At 44.1% G+C, this 19,558-nt stretch overlaps 1 protein-coding gene across 2 annotated transcripts in view; it reads right to left on the bottom strand.

Annotated features, from left to right (window-relative positions):
• SGCG (sarcoglycan gamma) overlaps positions 1–19,558 on the bottom strand; it is a 127,031-nt gene that overhangs the window by 61,903 nt on the left and 45,570 nt on the right. For both annotated transcript variants that reach the window (XM_030307794.1, XM_030307799.2), the window contains exon 2: positions 13,067–13,261. In XM_030307794.1, coding sequence (XP_030163654.1) covers positions 13,067–13,261 — 195 coding nt within the window. The remainder of the gene's footprint in view (positions 1–13,066; positions 13,262–19,558) is intronic.

Here is a 19,558-nt window from a genome sequence, read left to right as displayed (position 1 = left end):
CACTCAGTATCAGAGTCTATGAACAAAATACATAATAGATGAGCAAATTTTTGATTCGTAGTTTTGCATCCATCCACCCATCTGCAAATCCTATAGTAATTTTGTGTAATCAACCTAGTACTGAATTTGTGCCGTTTTTTTCTTGGTCGTTGCTAATTTCATACACATGTGCGAAAATTATCTTTCATTTCTTCTCGTTTTTCAGGAGCGTCAAGTATTTACTGGGTACCTAAATTCCGTACAAGGCACTGTGATACTGGGAATTAAAATAAAACAGAACAAAAACCTCTACTGGCCCCTCAGAAAGTTTCTCTGACGTAAAAAAAATATACCAGTTACAGACAACTTTGAGAGTTCAGAACGAGGCATGATTAATAGAGAAACTGGAGACTATTTCTCAGAGCGTGTGGGACTCAATCTGGGCCAAGACAGAAAGATAAGAAAGACTCAAGTTCACTTTTAAAGGGTTCTTAATGGAATGGCAATAATGAACTTTGTCATAGAAAGATTGCTATGGAGGAGGACGCTGAAAAGTCTCCTATTAATTAAGACACAGTAGATAAATGGTCCCCTCTCTGTGTCTCATTTTTTCTGAGTATGGTCATCCTTGAAATTCTGTTATCTCAAACTCTGTAGACAGAATGTCTGAAATTGGTCGGACTTTCACATCTGACAGTCACATACAGTTCAAGCATTATGGCTCTATCGCAAAGGTGACTACTGACCACACAGACCTTTGTTTCAGTGATGGTTTTAACCCCCTGCTCTTTGTACTAATATCAACCACATCGTCCATGCTCAGGCCCATATTTGACCCATGGAATGGGAATATTGTCTGAGTGTGACTTTCCCCATATTTTTACAGCGAGAGGTTTAACGGGATGACATTCATTTTGTGCTCAACACAGAATAAAGTAAAAAACACTTTGGCCCAAGGATTTCGTAATTTTGTGCCACATTTAAACCATGCATTTAAGTATCATAAATAATAGCAAACAACTGAAAATAGAACTACCCTACGACCCAGCAGTTGCACTACTAGGAATTTACCCAAAGGACACAGCAGTGCTAATCCATAGGGGCACATGCACCGCAGTGTTCACAGCAGCACTCTCAACAATAGCCAAATTATGGAAAGAGCCCAAATGTCCACCAACTGATGAATGGATAAAGAAGATGTGGTTTAGGGGTCCCTGGGTGGCTCAGTCGGTTGAGCGTCCAACTTTGGCTCAGGTCATGATCTCATGGTTCGTGAGCCCGAGCCCCGCGTCGGGCTCTGTGCTGACGGCTCGGAGCCTGGAGCCTGCTTCGGATTCTGTGTCTATTCTCTCTCTGCCCCTCCCCTGCTTGCTCTCTGTCTCTCTCTCAAAAATAATAAATATTACAATTTAAAAAAGAGGTTTACATATACAATGGAATACCACCTGGCAATGAGAAAGCATGAAATCTCGCCATTTGTAACACCATGGATGGAACCGGAGGGTATTATGCTAAGTGAAATAAGGCAGGCAAAAAAGACAGAGATCATATGTTTTCACTCATATGCGGAATTTGAGAAACTTAATGAAGACCATGGGGGAGGGGAAGGGGAAAAAATAGTTTCAAATGGAGAGGGAGGCAAACCACAGGAGACCCTTAAATACAAAAAACAAACTGAGGTTTGATGGGGGGTGGGGGAGAGGGGAAAGTGGGTGAGGAGGGCACTTGTTGGGATGAGCACTGGGCGCTGTTTGTAAGCGATGAATCATGGGAATCTACTCCCAAAGCCAAGAGCACACTGTATACATTGTATGTCAGCTGACTTGACAATAAATTATATTGAAACACACACACACACACACACACAAACACAAATACTTGCAAACAGTACTGTGTGTGTGTGCACCATCAGAAAATCACAGATGAACATAATCCTAATTAAAACCAAGATTCTTATCCAGTCTGGCTCCTAAGCTAATGTTCTTTCCATCTTCCAGTACTGGTAAAAACTGGGCTTTTGTTCTTTTTTAAACAAGTAACACTTCAAGAAGTGAGTGAGACTAGGTGGGTTTATTAATTACAAGATATTCTCTTCATTAGCATTCATGAGAAAAAAACAAACTATTTGCCCAAAGGCATTATCAGTCTTACATCATTAGTGGGAAAGGGAAGCATGTGGATACATTTGCATCTAGAGCACATTTACTGTGCTGGAATACTCCCCATGACAGGAACGTGGATCTGGTGCCCGGGGTAAGCGGATGACAAGAACCTAAGGCTTGTGAGACTGGGTGCTCTTGCTTTCTTTATTTCCCAATCGTTAAAATATGCTTAAGTCACTCATGGAAAAGTTAGAATAAAAAGGAAAACTGAAGGAATGTCCTTGAGATAAAAATGAAAACTACAGTGCTATGCACATCTCTAGACACCGGTGACAATGGGACTTGTGTCACTGTGGTATCAGTGAAATTCCTGTGTAGTTGGACCAGCTCTAGGTGTATCTTCCTCCCCTCCACCCCGGCTCACTAATAGCTTGTCTTCTTAGAAAGAAAATGCCATTAAGTTAGTACGCGTTCTTACTGTCTGTGACCTCTGGATCAATCCCACTGGATTATGACTAAGACACAAATCAAACATTTCAATTTGCCTTTTAGCTGGTAAGCACCGATGTCGTGTAATTCTTTTAGAGAGCTGGAAATGATTTGAGAAAATGTCAAGGGTGCTGCTTGAAAATGCCACCGCATCATGGTTTTCTTTTAATCCGAATTTCCGTTGGTGTGAAAAAATGAGTGGAAAGAGGGAGGGGGGTGTAGAGGAGGCCAATATGGTCTCCTCTGACAAGTTGAACTACCAGTAGGCCAGGCTCTGGAAGGCAGGGACGGAGAACAGGAGGCCACCTGCTCTTGCCCCATGAGCACGGGTCTCTGTAAAGGCAGGTGGGAGTCAGAGGGTAAAACTCTGTGAGGTGGAGGGAGATGTCACCATGGTAGACAGGTACAGCGAAGAAGTGGAAATCTCTTCCACGATCTACGGGCCAGATGAAATGTCACTGCCTTCACCCTTACACCTGCTGTTTTCCTGTGGGCAGAGACCACACTGCTTTTGCAAACAAAGGGCCAGGCTGAGCACAACGTCACCTGCAGACCTTGGTAGGCCCCGGGGCACCTGTGGGTGCCTGCCCCCCCCCGCCCCAGTGATTTCCGTGGGCAAAGTCGTGTCACTGAACAGAGGCACCTTAAAATATACTGTCCGTGACAATACATTTCACAGTATTAAAAAAAATAATAAATAAAAATAAATTAATTAAAAAATATAATACTGTCGTATCAGTAACTGAATATATGATAGAAATTCTTTTTTCCACTCAGCTACTGCAGTAAGTAAGATATATATTTTAAACACTATTGTGTTTAGAGAGAAAGAGAGAGAAAGCAAGCATGCACAGGGCAGGGGCAGAGAGAGAGAGAGAGGAGAGAGAATCCTAATGCCGCCTGCACGAGCCCGACATGGGGCTTGATCGTATAACCTTGGGATCGTGACCTGAGCCAAAACCAAGGGTCAGATGCTGAACTGACTGAGCCACCCAGTGCCCAGTAGATATGTTTAAATAAAATCTCTGCCCAATCTAATGAAACATTTGTCAAATATTGAATACTCTAGCAGAAAGTATTTTTCGGACAAGCAACTTTGTTTTGACTGAACTTGATCTCTTCAATAAACGAGCAAGGCCTGACACAGATAAGGATTCTTTCCATTTCAACAGCTTATGCATCATCTTTTCTTTTGAGTGAATTCTATTTGATAAATGCTATTCGACGTATTTGCCAGGAAGACCAGGGCTGAGATACGGTGATGAGTCACTGCTCTTTGGACAAAGTGCGATGTCTTGCTCCGCATGATCTCATTCAGGCGTATTCCTCCTTCTGTTTTCATTCCATCAGTTAGGAACAGAATGCTTCTACATTACGACACTCTCGGCATCAACCGTTCAGAATGATAGGCTTTAGGAAACAACGTGAAATCTGGACAAGTGACACCACGTAAGTACACTGTATTACCCGAAAGTAGTCTGAACTCTAGATACCCTAAGGCAATGTGTTCCCAAACCTGTCTACAACCTGGACCTCGGGTCCCTGGGAGAACCCTGAGCCCCACTCTAGACACCATTAACCAGCATCTTTTGGGAAGTGGCTTCACAAGATCTCTTTCTAGTAACCTTTCCAGGAGCTGTCACGCACACTGGAGCGGGACAGCCTCATTCCCGTGTGATGTTACCCTCCAGCCTCCTCCCTAATCTGCACGCCTATTCTGGGTTGCCTTGGCTCCTTCTCTATTCCCTTGCTAAAAATTACAGAACGACACTTTAATTGGAAGGAAATAAGGAAAATACTCTCATTCAGTCATTCGATCAGTTATGTATTCAAGAAATATTTAGGGAGTGTTGATTTTTAAAATTTTTTTTTCAACGTTTATTTATTTTTCGGGACAGAGAGAGACAGAGCATGAATGGGGGAGGGGCAGAGAGAGAGGGAGACACAGAATCGGAAACAGGCTCCAGGCTCCGAGCCATCAGCCCAGAGCCCAACTCGGGGCTCGAACTCCCGGACCGCAAGATCGTGACCTGGCTGAAGTCGGACGCTTAACCGACTGCGCCACCCAGGCGCCCCAAGGGAGTGTTGATTTTATGCTAGATGCTAGATGTTGAGTCTACTGGGCTTAACGGACACGATCCTAGTGGGTGAGCAGACATTAAACAACCACAGAAAGTATACAATTCAAATTATGATGTGTGCTCTGACGGGGGAAACAAATCGGAGTCCTAGAAAATAGAAGGATAGGAAGACCCTGTCTTAGCCAGTGGATGGGGATGGTCAAGAACATCCCTTTGAGCTGAGTCCCAGTCAACATCCCTTTGAGCTGAGACTGTGTGTGTGGTGTGTGTGTGTGTGTCGCTGTTTCTAGGTAGAGGGAATAATGTGTGCAGAAGCACTGAGTCGAAAAAGAACTATCCGCAGAATTTTAAGAGCTAATGTGGTTTTGGGCTCAACGGGAAGGGAATCCGCTCATTGATTTTCCATAACAGGATTGGATGTACACAGTGGAGTCATCTCCTCGTCTCGGACTGCTCCAGACAGAGCTTTTAAAACAGCTGAAGAGGCAGGCTGGGGTAACGAGGGTCAGGGATCACCAGGTCTCCAAGGTGGCTGGATGGGCTCCCCTTTCCTGCACATTTCTGGTCCCACCAATTTCTAAACTTACATCCCGACTGATTTCCCCTCTCTGGCAGTCTGAAAAGTCAACATTGGGCCACTGAAGTGGGGTACACAGGAGGGCCCTGCCATCAGAGAAACACTCTGGCCCCTCTCTGCACCCCAGGCCAGGAGGAGCGCCCTGCAGGGCTGGTGAGTTGGGAGAAGAAAGCAGTCTACTGGCTCAGCTCCTCCGTCCCTGAGGATCTACCTGCCCTGAGATTTCCAGTTTGCTGTCCGTACAGTAAGGCAGATCGGAAGTGTGGCACAGTGGTCAGGTCCCTGCCCTTGGAGGGGTGTCTGAAGTTTCCCATGCTATCTGTGACTTGCTGGGTAACTCCTCTAATTCTGAGGGACAAGATGTTTGGGCAGGTCCAAACTGTGCTCTCCACTTGGCTTTTATCAGTAATACAGATGTTATTTGAGCTGTCCCTACCTGACTCCTTTTTCTCCTTTTCACTGGTTCTGAACTTGGCTGGGGAAAAAGTGGTATTTCCGTGGGTCCCCTAAGATCCCACTAGGGCTCCTTGGGACAACGGTGTGAGGACCCCCAAATCCGAGTACTTCACAGTACTTACTACCTTCTAACTGGGTGCAGAAGACCTCTGACGACCTGGCTCAGGTGTTCCTGATTTTCATGGAAACGGTATTTGTTAAGTACGCCGATCGCTGAAATCACCAAAAATAAAATATATAATGGTGTAGTCAGATCAAAGCCATATTCATAGGGTAATTGTGAGGATGAACTCAGTTAATGGGAATAAACGGACTGTGCAATCTGTGTGCATCAGTTAGGAGTTATTAAAATAAAAAAAGGAGACTCTTATATATAAGCTCTTTTCCACGATAATAATATACCAATACTATATTCGGTGATTTCCTCGATTATAATGAAATAATCAATCTATCCTAATAATGCATATAAGAACATTTTTGTTATTAAAGTGAAAAACTGAGGATACATAATAAAATATTTTCAAAAAGAAATAAATTTACTTGCTGAATAAGAATTTCTCAGGTATAAATGGTTCAAAGGTACAGTATTAGATTAGGCTCAAATATTCTTACTTTTCCTTATGTCCTCAGTTACTTAAGATATATCAATGTCCAGCAACACAAAGAGTCAAAAATTAAATATGTCTTCAATAATAAGTGGTTACGAACATAAATCATCAGGAAAATTCATTTAGGTACTTTTAGAGTTTTTTTCTGGGTTTTCTTTCTGGTTGTCAATATCTAGCAAAAGAGAAATGAACACTCTGAATCGTGGATAACACTGTATTCACTGTCTACTGCTATGTAACAAACTATCGGGAACGTAGCAGCTTAAAACACTGTGTGTTTCTTCTGTCTCAGTTTCCCTGGGTCAGGATTCTGGGCGCTGCTCAGGGTCTCACACAATTGCGGCTGAGGGATCAGCTAGGCGGGGTTCCTTTCTGGACTTGGGGTTCCCCTCCAAGCTGTGGGGCTGTTGGTAGCATTCAGTTCCTTGCAGGAGAGGGAACAAGGTCTCCATGCTGCCAGGGGCCACTCTCAGCCCCTAGTGGCTGCCCCTCGTCCTCGCCACGGGGCCCCTCACAGACCCTCTCAACATGCCAGCTCAGGCCTTCAAGGCCAGCGGGAGAATCTCCCACGAGAGGGCTTTCTTTTAAGGCCATTTACCTGATTGAGTCAGGCCTCCCCAGGATAATGTCTCTCCTCACTAACTCAAAATCACTGATTTGGGCCATTAATCGTATCTGCAAAGTGCCTTTGCCTTTGCTACATAATGTGACTTAATTCCACCACTTCTGCCATATTCGATTGAAATCACAGGTCCTAGAAGCAAATCACAGGTCCTGCCCACAGTCAAGGGGAGGGGATTATACAGAACACGACACCAGGGCTGGAGGTCATGGGAGCCTTCTTACAATTCTGCCGACCACAAGCATAAACCAGGTAGTTTGAAAAAAAAAAAAAAAGATATTTAACCATACAAAGCCATTGTAGGGATTGTCTTCATTAGCTTTTCATACATAATCGAACACAGTCTAGATTGCCATGGAGCTGGTGTGCCATATTCAACATTCGCTACCCATCCAAAGCAAGAAAAGCAAGATCACGAGTCTTGATCCGCCAAAATGAGACAACAGTACTTATTGAAAATCCACGAGGAAAGCACCTGAGAAAGCATCATCAACATTTACATCAGGAAGGACTTAGGTATCGTCCAGTATTCATCAAGTATTTTAGAGATGAAGAAAACAAGTCATTGAGAGAACAACGTATTCAAGTTTTCATATGCAGTGAGTGCCGATAAATTTTCTTCAGGTTTTCAGAGTTTATAAAATGCCATAGTTAACAAATGGAGGCGTTAGAAAATATCACTAAAGGGGGCGCCTGGGTGGCTCAGTCGGTTGAGCGTCTGACTTCGGCTCAGGTCATGATCTCACGGTCCGGTCCGTGAGTTTGAGCCCCGCGTTGGGCTCTGTGCTGACAGCTCGGAGCCTGGAGCCGGCTTCGGATTCTGTGTCTCCCTCTCTCTCTCTGTCCCTCCCCTGCTCACTCTCTGTCTCTGTCTCTCTCTCAAAAATCAACCTTAAAAATTTTTTTTAAAGAAAAAGTTCTTTTAGACATGACTCCCAAAGCAAGGGAAACAAAAGCAAACCTATTGGGACTTCATCAAAATAAGGGGTTAATATCCAAGGTATGTAAATAACTTATGCAACTCAACACTGAAAAACAAACAATCCGATCACAAAATGGGCAGAAGAGACGAGCAGACGTTTTTCTAAAGAAGCCATCCAGATGGCCAACAGACACATGAAAAGATGCTCAACGTCACTCATCAGCAGGGAAACACGAATCAAAACCACACTGAGATACCACCTCACGCCGGTCAGAGTAGCTAAAATCGACAACACAGGAAACAACAGTGTTGGCAAGGGTGTAGAGAAAAAGGAACCCTCATGCACTGCTGGGGGGAATGCAAAATTGTGCAGCCCCTGTGGAAAACAGTATGGAGTTTCCTCAAAAAATTGCAAACAGAACCACCATACGATCTAGCAATTCCAGTACTGGGTGTTCACCCAAAGAAAAGGAAAACGCCAATTTGAAAAGGTATATGTGCCCCTACATCCATTGCAGCATTATTTATAATAGTCAAGATATGGAAGCAGCCCGAGGGTCCACTGATGGATGAAAGAGCAAAGAAGATGTGGTACATACAAGGGAATATTATTCAGCATAAAAAAGAACGGGACCTTGTCATTTGCAACAACATGGATGAATCTAGAGGGTATCACGCTGAGTGAAATAAGTCAGTCAGAGAAAGACAAATACCATACAGTATCACTCATACGTGCAACTTAAGAAACAAAACAAACGAACAAAGAAAAACAGAAACTAACCGCAAACTAGGCTCTTAACTATACAGAACAAACAGATGGTGACCGGAGGGGAGGTGGGCAGGGGGATGGGTGTAATGGAGAAAGGGGATCCAGAATCCAGAATACACTCCATGTGATGAGCACTGCGTGATGTGCATAACTGTTGAGTCTGAAAAGTGCCTTACAGGTTACTTACAGGTTACTGAAACTAATATAGCACAGTATGTTACTTATACTGGAATTAAAAAAATAATAATTAAATAATAATTTTTAAAAAACACAAAAAACTGTCACCTACCAACCTGGAGAAGCCTGCCTCTTTCTTTGGTCTCTCCCTGCCTTCGTGTTTGGGGGCCAATTTCAGATTCACCCGGGTAGCTCCTGAGAGGGTCAAGAACCAATATAGAACTATAAGCTTAATTCTGATATTCAATACTACAATTCTGCTCTGATTGTTTATATCCTTTTTTACCCCCAAGTAAAAAGTACCTAAAGAAATTTAACTTTCAGGGTTAGTGTGGTTTTTTTTTCTTTTTAAGCTTGGATTCTTTCATGTTATCTTGTTAAAATTACATTCATTGAATGCACTAAAATATTTTATATACAAATAAATAAATAACCATAAAGGTTTAAAAAAATCCATGCGGGTCATTAAAAATTAAAGAGGCCTTGTTTTGACATACTTACTGATAAGACTCATGGATGTCATTTTATAACCATGCACACTAGAACTAAAACTAATATTGTATATTAGTTTTATGGAAAGAAAGTATAAAAAGGAAAAACGGAATTAGCCACTTTATTGCACTGATTTCTTTTAATGTCCACATTCCTAACTGATTTAGTTATGATCGTGGCCAACACAAAATATTCCAGAACCTTTATGGTTAGCATCAGTTGCTACAATGTCCTAATATTACTTTATATTCAACAGATGTCATACGTGGCAATTATGTAAAATTCTCCTACACGAAGTTACAGTGCTAAGAGTGGAACTCATTGGTGAGATACTCACGATCTGGGGTCTTTGTGATGCGTGTCGGGCACATAAAGGCTGTTAAAGGCTTGGTTTCACGGAGTTCAGATTAGTTCCCTTGTCAACACTTAACTTCTGTTTGATGTCTCGATATTCTTTGACATCCTTGTGTTTTCCTTTGGTAATGTTTTACTTGTCTTCCCCCATAATTTGATCTTGGCATTTTTAAATATATTACCCATAGTTGATTTTACTGTTTTCTATAGAGAAATATTAAAGTAGGAAGAGTGGACAAGGGGACTGGAATGATCGCATGTGTAAGATAATAAACCTTCCATTGCTACCCACTGGGGATCTAAGCAGAGAAAGTCTTCTAAACTTTGCTAATTTGGGAAGTTAGGGTTTTCAGTCTATCGAGACTAATGACTGTGTAGGTGACTGCATTCAGGTAGAGAATTAGAAACTAGCTGCTGCATGTTAAAAATTCTATAGCTTTCTGCAAATGTTGAGAGCTCTAGCTGATTCTATCATTTTGGTGCCAAAGCTCATGAAAGGGTTCTTTTATAGCCCTGTTACCTCCTTGGCATGTATGTCTTCAAGGAAGGATATTAGTTTACAGATGAAAAAAATAAAAACAAAACTGCAATCTTCTATACAGAGAAATCTTTCAAACTAGGAAAACAATGAAAGGATAAATTAACTTATAGTATGTAGGGAGTATTTCCAAAGCAAGGGATTAAGCTCACCCACAGATGAGAACTATATCATTTATAGCATCTCACTTTGAGGAGAATGACCTAAAGTCTACCTATCGTCTTTCGGTCAAACCCTGGCACTTTCTGCAGAATAATCTTTTTGTGCATCTTGCCTTTTGATCCATGAACGTATGTTTATTCACCTTATTTTGTTGAAAGGCAGCACGGAAGCACCCTGAATTAGCAACAGGTTCCTGAATGTCGAAGAAAATGCCATGCGTGCTGACCGTATCTCGCGAGAAAGTGCGGGCTAGGAACAGGGGCAGCAATGGCAAGGAAACATTTGCTGGTCTCTGGGGTTAGCCATCCTAACTTGAAGTGGACTCAGCTGCTGGCACAATTTGGGTTAATGTAATCAAAATCTATAACGCCCAAAACTTGTTTTCAGTGCTACAATATAAGGCAAGAGCACAAGGTAGATACACTGTCACTTACATTCACATACAGTCTATAAAATTAATTCACACACATTTCTAATATAATGCACACCTTTATTCATTCAGGATATTTTACTGAGTGCTAAGCATGTGCCAAGATGATTGACAGAACTCACGGTCCCTGATGCCAAGGGACTATTAAAATCTGGCCTCCCTAGTAAATTTTCTGTCCACATTCCGCATAACTGAAGGGCGCACTGCATGTGAGTGGAGGGCCCTCTAGTCAGGAGGCATCCGAGAGACCCCACAGTTTATCATCTGAGGACTCCAACCTCAGTTAACTGTCCCCAAAATATTAAAATAAAAAATTTAAATTTAGAGGGGGTCCTGGCTGGCTCAGTCGGTTAAGCATCTGACTTCGGCTTGGGTCATGGTCTCACGGTTCGTGGGTTCGAGCCCCGCGTCGGCTCTGTGCTGACAGCTCGGAGCCTGGAGCCTGCTTCGGATTCTGTGCCTCCCTCTCTCTCTGCCCCTCCCCCACTCGTGCTCTCTTTCTCTCTCAAAAACAAACATTAAAAAATTTAATTTATGGATAAAATGAAGATGATGTACGACACATTAATAAAGGTGTCCAATGGAACAAAATACTATTATGATAGCGTAAAAATATTGTTTTTGTAAATTTTAAAGAAGAAATGACTACTTCTGTTTGGCTAAGTTAAATATATTTAGGTATTTTTAATAGTTAAATATAATTTATAATAACAATGTATAATGTTTATATTAAATAACATATTTTAAGGCATTTAAAAAAAATTTTTTTAACGTTTATTTATTTTTGAGACAGAGAGAGACATGAACAGGGGAGGGTCAGAGAGAGGGAGACACAGAATCCAAAACAGGCTCCAGGCTCTGAGCTGTCAGCACAGAGCCCGACGCGGGGCTCGAACTCAGGGACCGTGAGATCGTGACCTGAGCCGAAGTCGGCCGCTTAACCGACTGAGCCACCCAGGCGCCCCCCACTAAGGCATATTTTGATTGGGTTGGTATATTACTTCTTTGAATACATGAAAATGTAAATATTTATTTAGGTCAACGAAATAAATAATGTGCCTACTGGCCACAGAGCAGTGGCAGGAAGGAAATACTTGCCTAGAAAGAGAAAGAGAGTCATCAGCGGAAGGCATTTCACACTGAAAGCTACAACTACTGTTCTTGGAGAGAGTCCTTGCCTATTTCACACCTTCAAGATGCATGCGAGGAACAGATAAACCTACAGGTGATGTTCATTGCGGTGTTTTTTGCCACCGTGGCCATCTAGCAAAAACTAGATATTCTATATTAAATGAATATTTTTTTCAAAAAGTACACAAAAATATCATCAGAGCATACAACATTACCCAACAATCTAGAAAACATGAGGATGTGTAAAATAGAATATGAATTCCTTAGGACTACTGGTATTTCATCCAGTAAATGTGTTGCTAAGTGTTGAAGCATGAAGCTGTGCATGAATTTATTAATTTATCGTATTTTAAAGTAAAGTTTTTTTTTTAATTTTTTTTTAACGTTTATTTATTTTTGAGACAGAGATAGAGCATGAACAGGGGAGGGGCAGAGAGAGAAGGAGACACAGAATCCGAAACAGGCTCCAGGCTCTGAGCCGTCAGCCCAGAGCCCGACGCGGGGCTCGAACCCATGGACCGCGAGATCGTGACCCGAGCCGAAGTCGGCCGCTTAACCGACCGAGCCACCCAGGCGCCCCTAAAGTGAAGTTTTTTAAGCAAATGAGATGGTAGCATCTGGATGGTTATTATTTATGGATTAATGAGATTAGGAAAACAGGATTCATAAAATTTTACAAATTATTGAATAATCATTACGCAATTTTGACTCAAACCCAAGATTGGCACCATTTTCTCACGTGTAGACATAATGACTAATAAAAAAAAAATTGCAACAGAAAAACAAAAAACCCAACACACTATAGTTCATAGTGAAATTAAGAAAAAGTAGAGTATGGGGGCGCCTGGGAGGCTCAGTGGGCTCAGCATCCCACTTCGGCTCAGGTCACGATCTCATGGTTCGGGAGCCGGTGCCCCAAACGGGGCTGGCTGCTGTCAGCGCTGAGCCCACTTCGAATCCTCTGTCCCCCTTTCTCTGTCCCTCCCCCGCTTGCGCTCTCTCAAACATAAACATTAAAGAAAGAAAAAGTACGAGTATTTTGCCGCGAGACCATCCTGATCCACACAGAAACAAACGTCAATGACACTAAAGGAGGCTTCTACCAATTCAATATGGATAAAGTGATCCAACAAACAGAAGAAGAACATGCTTGCCAGGAAGGGAAGACGATACTTACCGGGGAAAACCACATCACTTTAAGAATCCAAATCGTGAGAGCAAAATTCACAAGGAGGATGATGAGTAAAAGGAGAACAAATAAGTAGAGGCAGCGTTTTCTCCAGCCATAAATGCCAATTTTGTAGACACACGGGTTCTCTGGCCTCTGCACGTGGGTGCCTTCTGTGGCTGTAGTGTACTGTTCACGGACCATCTGCCATGCCGTAGGGGAAGGTGGGAGAAGGACGGGGGGGGGGAGAGGGAGAGAGACAGAGAAGGAGAGAGAGAAAGGGAGAGAGGAGTAGAGAGGGAGGAGATGAAGGAGGGTTCTCTCTTTCGCTCTCTGCCTCCTTTCTCTCCTTCTTTTCTCTTTCTTCTCCCCCTTCTTTGTCTCTGCTTTTCCCTCTCCTCTCCGTCCTTCTCCCTTCTCTTCCTTCTTTTTCCTCTTCTCTCTCTTCCTTCTCTTCCTTCTTTTTCCTCTTTTCTCTCTTCCTTCTCCTCCTTCTCTTTCTCTCTCTCTCCTTCTCTCTCTCCCTTCTCCTTCTTTCCTCTTTTCTCCTCTCTTTTCTCTCGGCTGTCTCTCCTCCCCTAACTTGTTTGTCAATACTGATTTACTAAAAGTCCAACAAATAACACCTTCTACCCCAATAATAAATTTCTAGAATGATTTTTAAAAAGAACTGAACATTACTTTGAAACATGTCACTGTTTAAGCATGCAAAATAGTTGAGATATGGCAAATCCATCTGAAATCCAGTGGCCACATTTTCAGATTTTAATCAATAAATTCAATATATATGACTTTCAAAATTCTGCACAGTTAAACTTAGAATGGAAGCATTAACCTAAAATAATCAAGTAATCAAGTTTTTAAAGGACTCAGTGGAAAATCAAGCTGATACCTGTATGTCTTTTTAAAATCCAATTACTTAGTTGTTAAGTCAAATTATTAAGCCACGTCTTTCTACAGTCGCTAAATTACTCAGAATTCAAAAGGCTCTTGTCGAGATACCCACCACCGTAATTTTTTGCCTATAATAAATTTCCTTGGTATTCACCTACTTCCAAGAACGATCAGAATGTACCCGTGCATGCAAATGGTTACAAGTACCCACTGTTTTACGTAAGTTCGCGCAAGAGTTTCCATAACCGTTTCAACTCCATGGGGAGATTTAAGAAAATAGCCATTATTCCGCTTTCCACACTGTCCACTTTTGGTTTTAATTTATGAAGGGAAGAGGACAGATAATGAAGACCTTCCTGACTGTACATGCGGTAAAACGACGAATCAGAACAGAAAATCTTCTCCTCCGGGATTCTGTTTTTTCTTCATGCAACGGTCTTACATTTATTTTTAGGGACGGTTTGGAGGTGTCCTTATTCAAGTAAGTCACAGTCTGAAATAACTCTTTAAATCTCCTTCTCGCTCAACAACTGGCATTTTCCCGTGTTGTGATTATATAAAACTATGCTATTCAGCACACGGGATTTGCAGACCTGCAGGACGGACCGTCTACGTTGTTGGAAACCTCAGGGCTTACTGGTTCCACGCTGGTGTAACTTACCTGCTCCTTGGCTTGAGCTCCTGGGCCTTCCTGACTCAGGGCCCACCGCGCCCCACCCCCGCCGTTGCTCCCCAGCCCCAGGAGCGACGCTTGCTTCTTCTCTCTTCCCTCCAAACCTCACATCGCCTCAGCTCCGCCTTAACCCCCATCCCGAATCCGTCCACCCCTCTGGCTACCCCCCTAGTCGGGCCAGCACAGACTCTCTCGTCTGTGCCGTCGTTTCCCTCCAGAAGCCGTTCTCCACCCAGAAGCCAAATGTGCAAGATGTCAGCAAGCTGTGTCGTGCCAGGCTTTCAGGTGGCTTCCCCCCCCCGCACTGAGAACATCTGAACTCCTCGATCACCGGGCAGACCCTGCGTCAAGGGTCTCTGCGTACTTCTTCGACATCACCTTCCACCACTTTACCTTTTCCTCCCCGGCTACTCCTTAACAGACCAGGTCATCTCACCCCAGGACCTCCGTCCCGGGCGTCGCGTCCACCTGAAACACTCTGCGTGCGGGCTCCTTCTCAGCCTTCAGTCATTTGATCGCATGTCATTTGCTCAAAGAAGCCTTCTCCGGGCACGCAGTCACCTGCCATTGCCTTACCCTCTTACGCTTCTTTCGGAGTGTTTGCCATCATCCGGAATAATGGTGGCAACCCCACAATTTCTGTGAAGCGTGGGCTAACAGACCGCAAGTGGATCGGGAAGGGTGGCCAGAGTGTCTGAATTTATAGCCAGTGCGCCACTTCACGCCATCCCTCCGGATCCGTGAAAATAGCAGCTTTCCAAGAACGTGTGTACACACACAGAGTTTCCAACTGCTACACATTTCTATTCCTATATATAGTCTCCTATTGCTGCTGCAACACATTATCACAAACCTAGAGGCTTAACCCAACACAACTTCAGTATCTTACGTTTTGGGAGGTCAGAAGTCTGAAAGTGGGTCTGTGGGGGCTAAAAATCCAAGTGTGGGGAGGTCTGTAATCCTTCCGGAGGAGCCAGGCAAAATCTGCTCCCTCCTCTTTCCAGCTTCCAGGGCTGCCCACACTCCTTGGCTACAACCTCTATTTATGTTGCCGAGGCTCCTTTCTGACTCTGACCCTCCTGCTTCTCCGTCATAAGGACCTTTGGGATTACAGCGGGTCCATCCACCTCGGTAATCCAAGATAATCTCCCCATCTCAAAGGCCTCAACATAATCACAACTGAACCATTCCTTTTATCATGCAAGGTTCCAGGGATTAGGACATGGCCATATGTGAGGGTCATTATTCTGCCTCTCATAGGAAGCTTTTGTTCCCACTTACATAAGATGGGGAAGACTTTAATATCCATTTAAGACAATTTTGCTGTGGCTTACAGGACAGACAATAGCAATTCTGTGATGAGGGTAGCCCTTAAATCCCTCTTACTCGTCCTGGGAATCTGTTTTACTTGATTATTCACTTGTTTACTGACTCCCCCCTCCTCAGAACGTAAACTCTATGTGAGCCTTTTCGTTGCTGTGCCCCTAAAACAGGGTAACTGACAAATAATAGTGACACAATAGAAGCCTTAAGGGAATGAATGAATGGATGAAAAAATAGAAAGAAAGACGGCGCCCGGGTGGCTCCGTCGGTTAAACGTCCGACTTCGGCTCAGGTCATGATATCACGGTTTGTGGGTTCGAGCCCTCAGTCGGGCTCTCTGTGCTGACAGCTCAGAGCCTGGAGCCTGCTTTGGATTCTGAGTCTCCCTCTCTCTCTGTCCCTCCCTGCTCACGCTCTGTCTGTCTCTCTCTCAAAAATACATGAACGTTAAAACATTAAAAAAAAAATAGAACTACTGAATCTCACAAACACTAATTGGGCTACTAATTGGGCTACTAATTGGGCTGCCAGAGACGAGGCTGGTAAATGGGGCTAGATGGATGGAGTGTTTTCTCCGAATTACATCCTAAACAAAGCATTCTATGATTTATGAACGCACTGAATCCATTAAGAAAAGAGTTGGCACTTGCGGTCTAACACGCTTCTAAAATAACGATTGTTGATGAGGAGCTAATTCCAAAGGGGACCCAGGCTAAGTAGGTAAAAATAAAACATGCGGTCTCTGCTAAAGCATTTTCAGAAAAGACCTGTTGGAAAGAGGACTTCTAATATGAGGTCTCTAGGATCTTATTACTGAAAGAATACTAACAAGGATAAACTACATAAAGACTGGAAAAACGGTCTTGTCAGAAGGGGCGAGCCACCAGCCTGGGCTCCTGAGGACAGTGATTATGTCTTACCACCGTACGCTCTGGCCAACAGCAGGTGCTTCACAGATATCCACAGCCCCAGCTCCACTTCTCCACTCCTCCCTCCAGCAAAACTCCTTGAGTGGGTTGACCATACCCACTGTTTTTCTAATTCTGTGCCTGCCTTCTCTCCAGAACTCGCTTCCAGACAGGCTTTCACACCGGCCACCCGTTGAACTTGCTCTGGTAAGCTCATCAAGGGTCTCCGTGTTGCTAAGCAAAGCGGGCTCACACGACCCAGGGATAGCACATGCCAAATAGTCATTGCCTCCTCTTCCGCTAGGGTTCCGGAAACCCCACTTGCAATGGCGATGGCCGCTCACTCCCATTTGCCGTGTCCTCATCATCTCTGAGCCACAGGCTCAGCCCCGAGATTACTTCCCCTCTTCATTTGAATTTACCCCCAGTTGTGGATGCGTCTTTAAGCCGAGGACTCCTAGTTCCTAGCTATGGCTCACCTTGAACTCAAGATTCCCCAACTGGGAATCTCGAGTTGCACACGTCCTGACCAAAGCTGACCTCATCTCCCCAACCTGCTCCTTGTAAAACTGTCCCCAAATCGCTGAGTGGCAACTTCGTTCATTCTTCAAGGTGCTCAAGTCAAGGGGCACCTGGGTGGCTCAGTTGGTTAAGCATCTGACTCTTGATTTTGACCCAGGTCATGATCTCCCAGTCATGGGATCTAGCCTCACATGGGGCTCTACACTGACGGTGCAGAGCCTCCTTGGGATCCTCTCTCCCGCCCCTCCCCTGCTTGTGCTCTTTCTCGCTCTCTCAAAACAAAGAAATAAACTTTAACAAATTAAGAAAAAAGATGCTCAAGTCAAAAATCTTTAAGTTGTTCTTAATCCCTTTCTTTCTCCACACCGCATGCAACCCATCAACAACTCAGTGAATCAAAGTGCTACCAATAATCCGGATCTGACTGCGTCTCACCATCGGTCACCTGGCCGACTGCAGCTGCCACCTCACAGTTCTCTGCTTCTATCCCAAACCTCCCACAGGCCATTTCCAACACGGGGGCTAGAGAGGTCCCGTGAAAGCATCGACTGGGTCACCGAGCACCTCTCCATAAGATCCTCCCGCGGCTTTCCATTCCACTCGGAGTAAACCCCGACATCCTCAGCCTGACTGGCAGAGCCCATCCTGACCTCGTCCTCTATCGCTCTCCTCCTTACTCCTGGCTCACTCGCACCGGTCTTACTCACCCGCGTACCTTCCAAGCGTGAACTCTGGAGTTGCGATGCCCTCTACCTGGAAGCCGGGAAGGTCTTCTCCCAGATAATGGCTGGCGTCTCCGTCGCATCCCTCAACTCCCTGCTCAAAGAGCATTTATCACCCAGCCTTCCCTGGTCATCTGATTTGAATAACCCTCCGCTGCCACCACTGCATATTTCTCTCCGCTCCTTCTTGCTTTATTTTTATTTTTTTTACCATAGCACTTGACTCTACATGACATACTATATACCTTGCTGACTTACTTTACCGTAAAGGCTCGCCTCAGTGCATAGAAGCCCCCAGAGGGTAGGGCTCTCAATTGCTGGGTTATTTTCTTGTATCCCCGGGTGCCTAGAGCAGTGCCTGGCACGTAGTACGCCCTCGATAAACATTTGCTCAACAAATTGAGTATAAACGTTGAATGCACAGATACCCAGAAAATTTAAATGTACAACAACAACAAAAATACGTTGAGAGTTACTTCAGAGTTCCCTCAACTGTTTATATTTAGTAAGTGGAAACCCACTCACAACGGACTAGGTTAGTGTGACCAGCTGTTTGCTGCAAGAGAGAAGGCAGGCTCTACCCTACAATCTCTGGAGCGTCTCCCAGGAGAGAGGAAACCGGGGAAAGTGCTCTGTTTAGTCTAGGAGTCACCCCACACATGTGCACCCCTGCTTTGCTGACGGCCCAAGGAAGAGGCCGGACCCCGTTTCCTCAGCAGACCATACCGACTCCAGGCTGACTCTCAGAAGCCAGTGACCTGCTTTCTGGTCCTTCCAGACTCGAGCTGTATTTACCAAAGCCACGACTTCTCCTTTCGTATCTGTTTGTTTTCCCGGTTGTAGTTCTTACTCTATCGCGTTTTACCGTTGCCCACTTTACGTATTTTGGCCAAGCGGGTATCGCTATTTCTCAGTGCTGACTATTACGCAGAAAACGAGGACTTTATTCTAGACAGGCATGATGTAAGTGGCCAGGCGGAACACTCAACTTAAATTTTCTTCTAAAGAGTCGATTTTGGGGGCGCCTGGGTGGCGCAGTCGGTTAAGCGTCCGACTTCAGCCAGGTCACGATCTCGCGGTCCGTGAGTTCGAGCCCCGCGTCGGGCTCTGGGCTGATGGCTCAGAGCCTGGAGCCTGTTTCCGATTCTGTGTCTCCCTCTCTCTCTGCCCCTCGCCCGTTCATGCTCTGTCTCTCTCTGTCCCAAAAAATAAATAAATGTTGAAAAAAAAAATTTAAAAAAAAAAAAAAAAAAGAGTCGATTTTGTTATTTAATAAATTATTAGCTTACAGTCCTCATGGCTCATAGTGGTTTTCATTTTTTATTTGACACCGTGTATTAAATTTTTGCCAGAAGAGACTCTCAGAGACTATCTGCTTGGGCTAGCTTCCTTCAGATATTATTATAATCAGCATTGGGAAGGATACCAATTCTTCAGGACTCTGAAGTCAGACAACAGC

Source organism: Lynx canadensis, chromosome A1, assembly GCF_007474595.2.
Source record: "Lynx canadensis isolate LIC74 chromosome A1, mLynCan4.pri.v2, whole genome shotgun sequence".
Classification (NCBI taxonomy): Eukaryota; Metazoa; Chordata; class Mammalia; order Carnivora; family Felidae; genus Lynx; species Lynx canadensis.
Note: the sequence above shows the minus strand (reverse complement) of the source record. Positions and strands in the feature narration are given on the sequence as shown.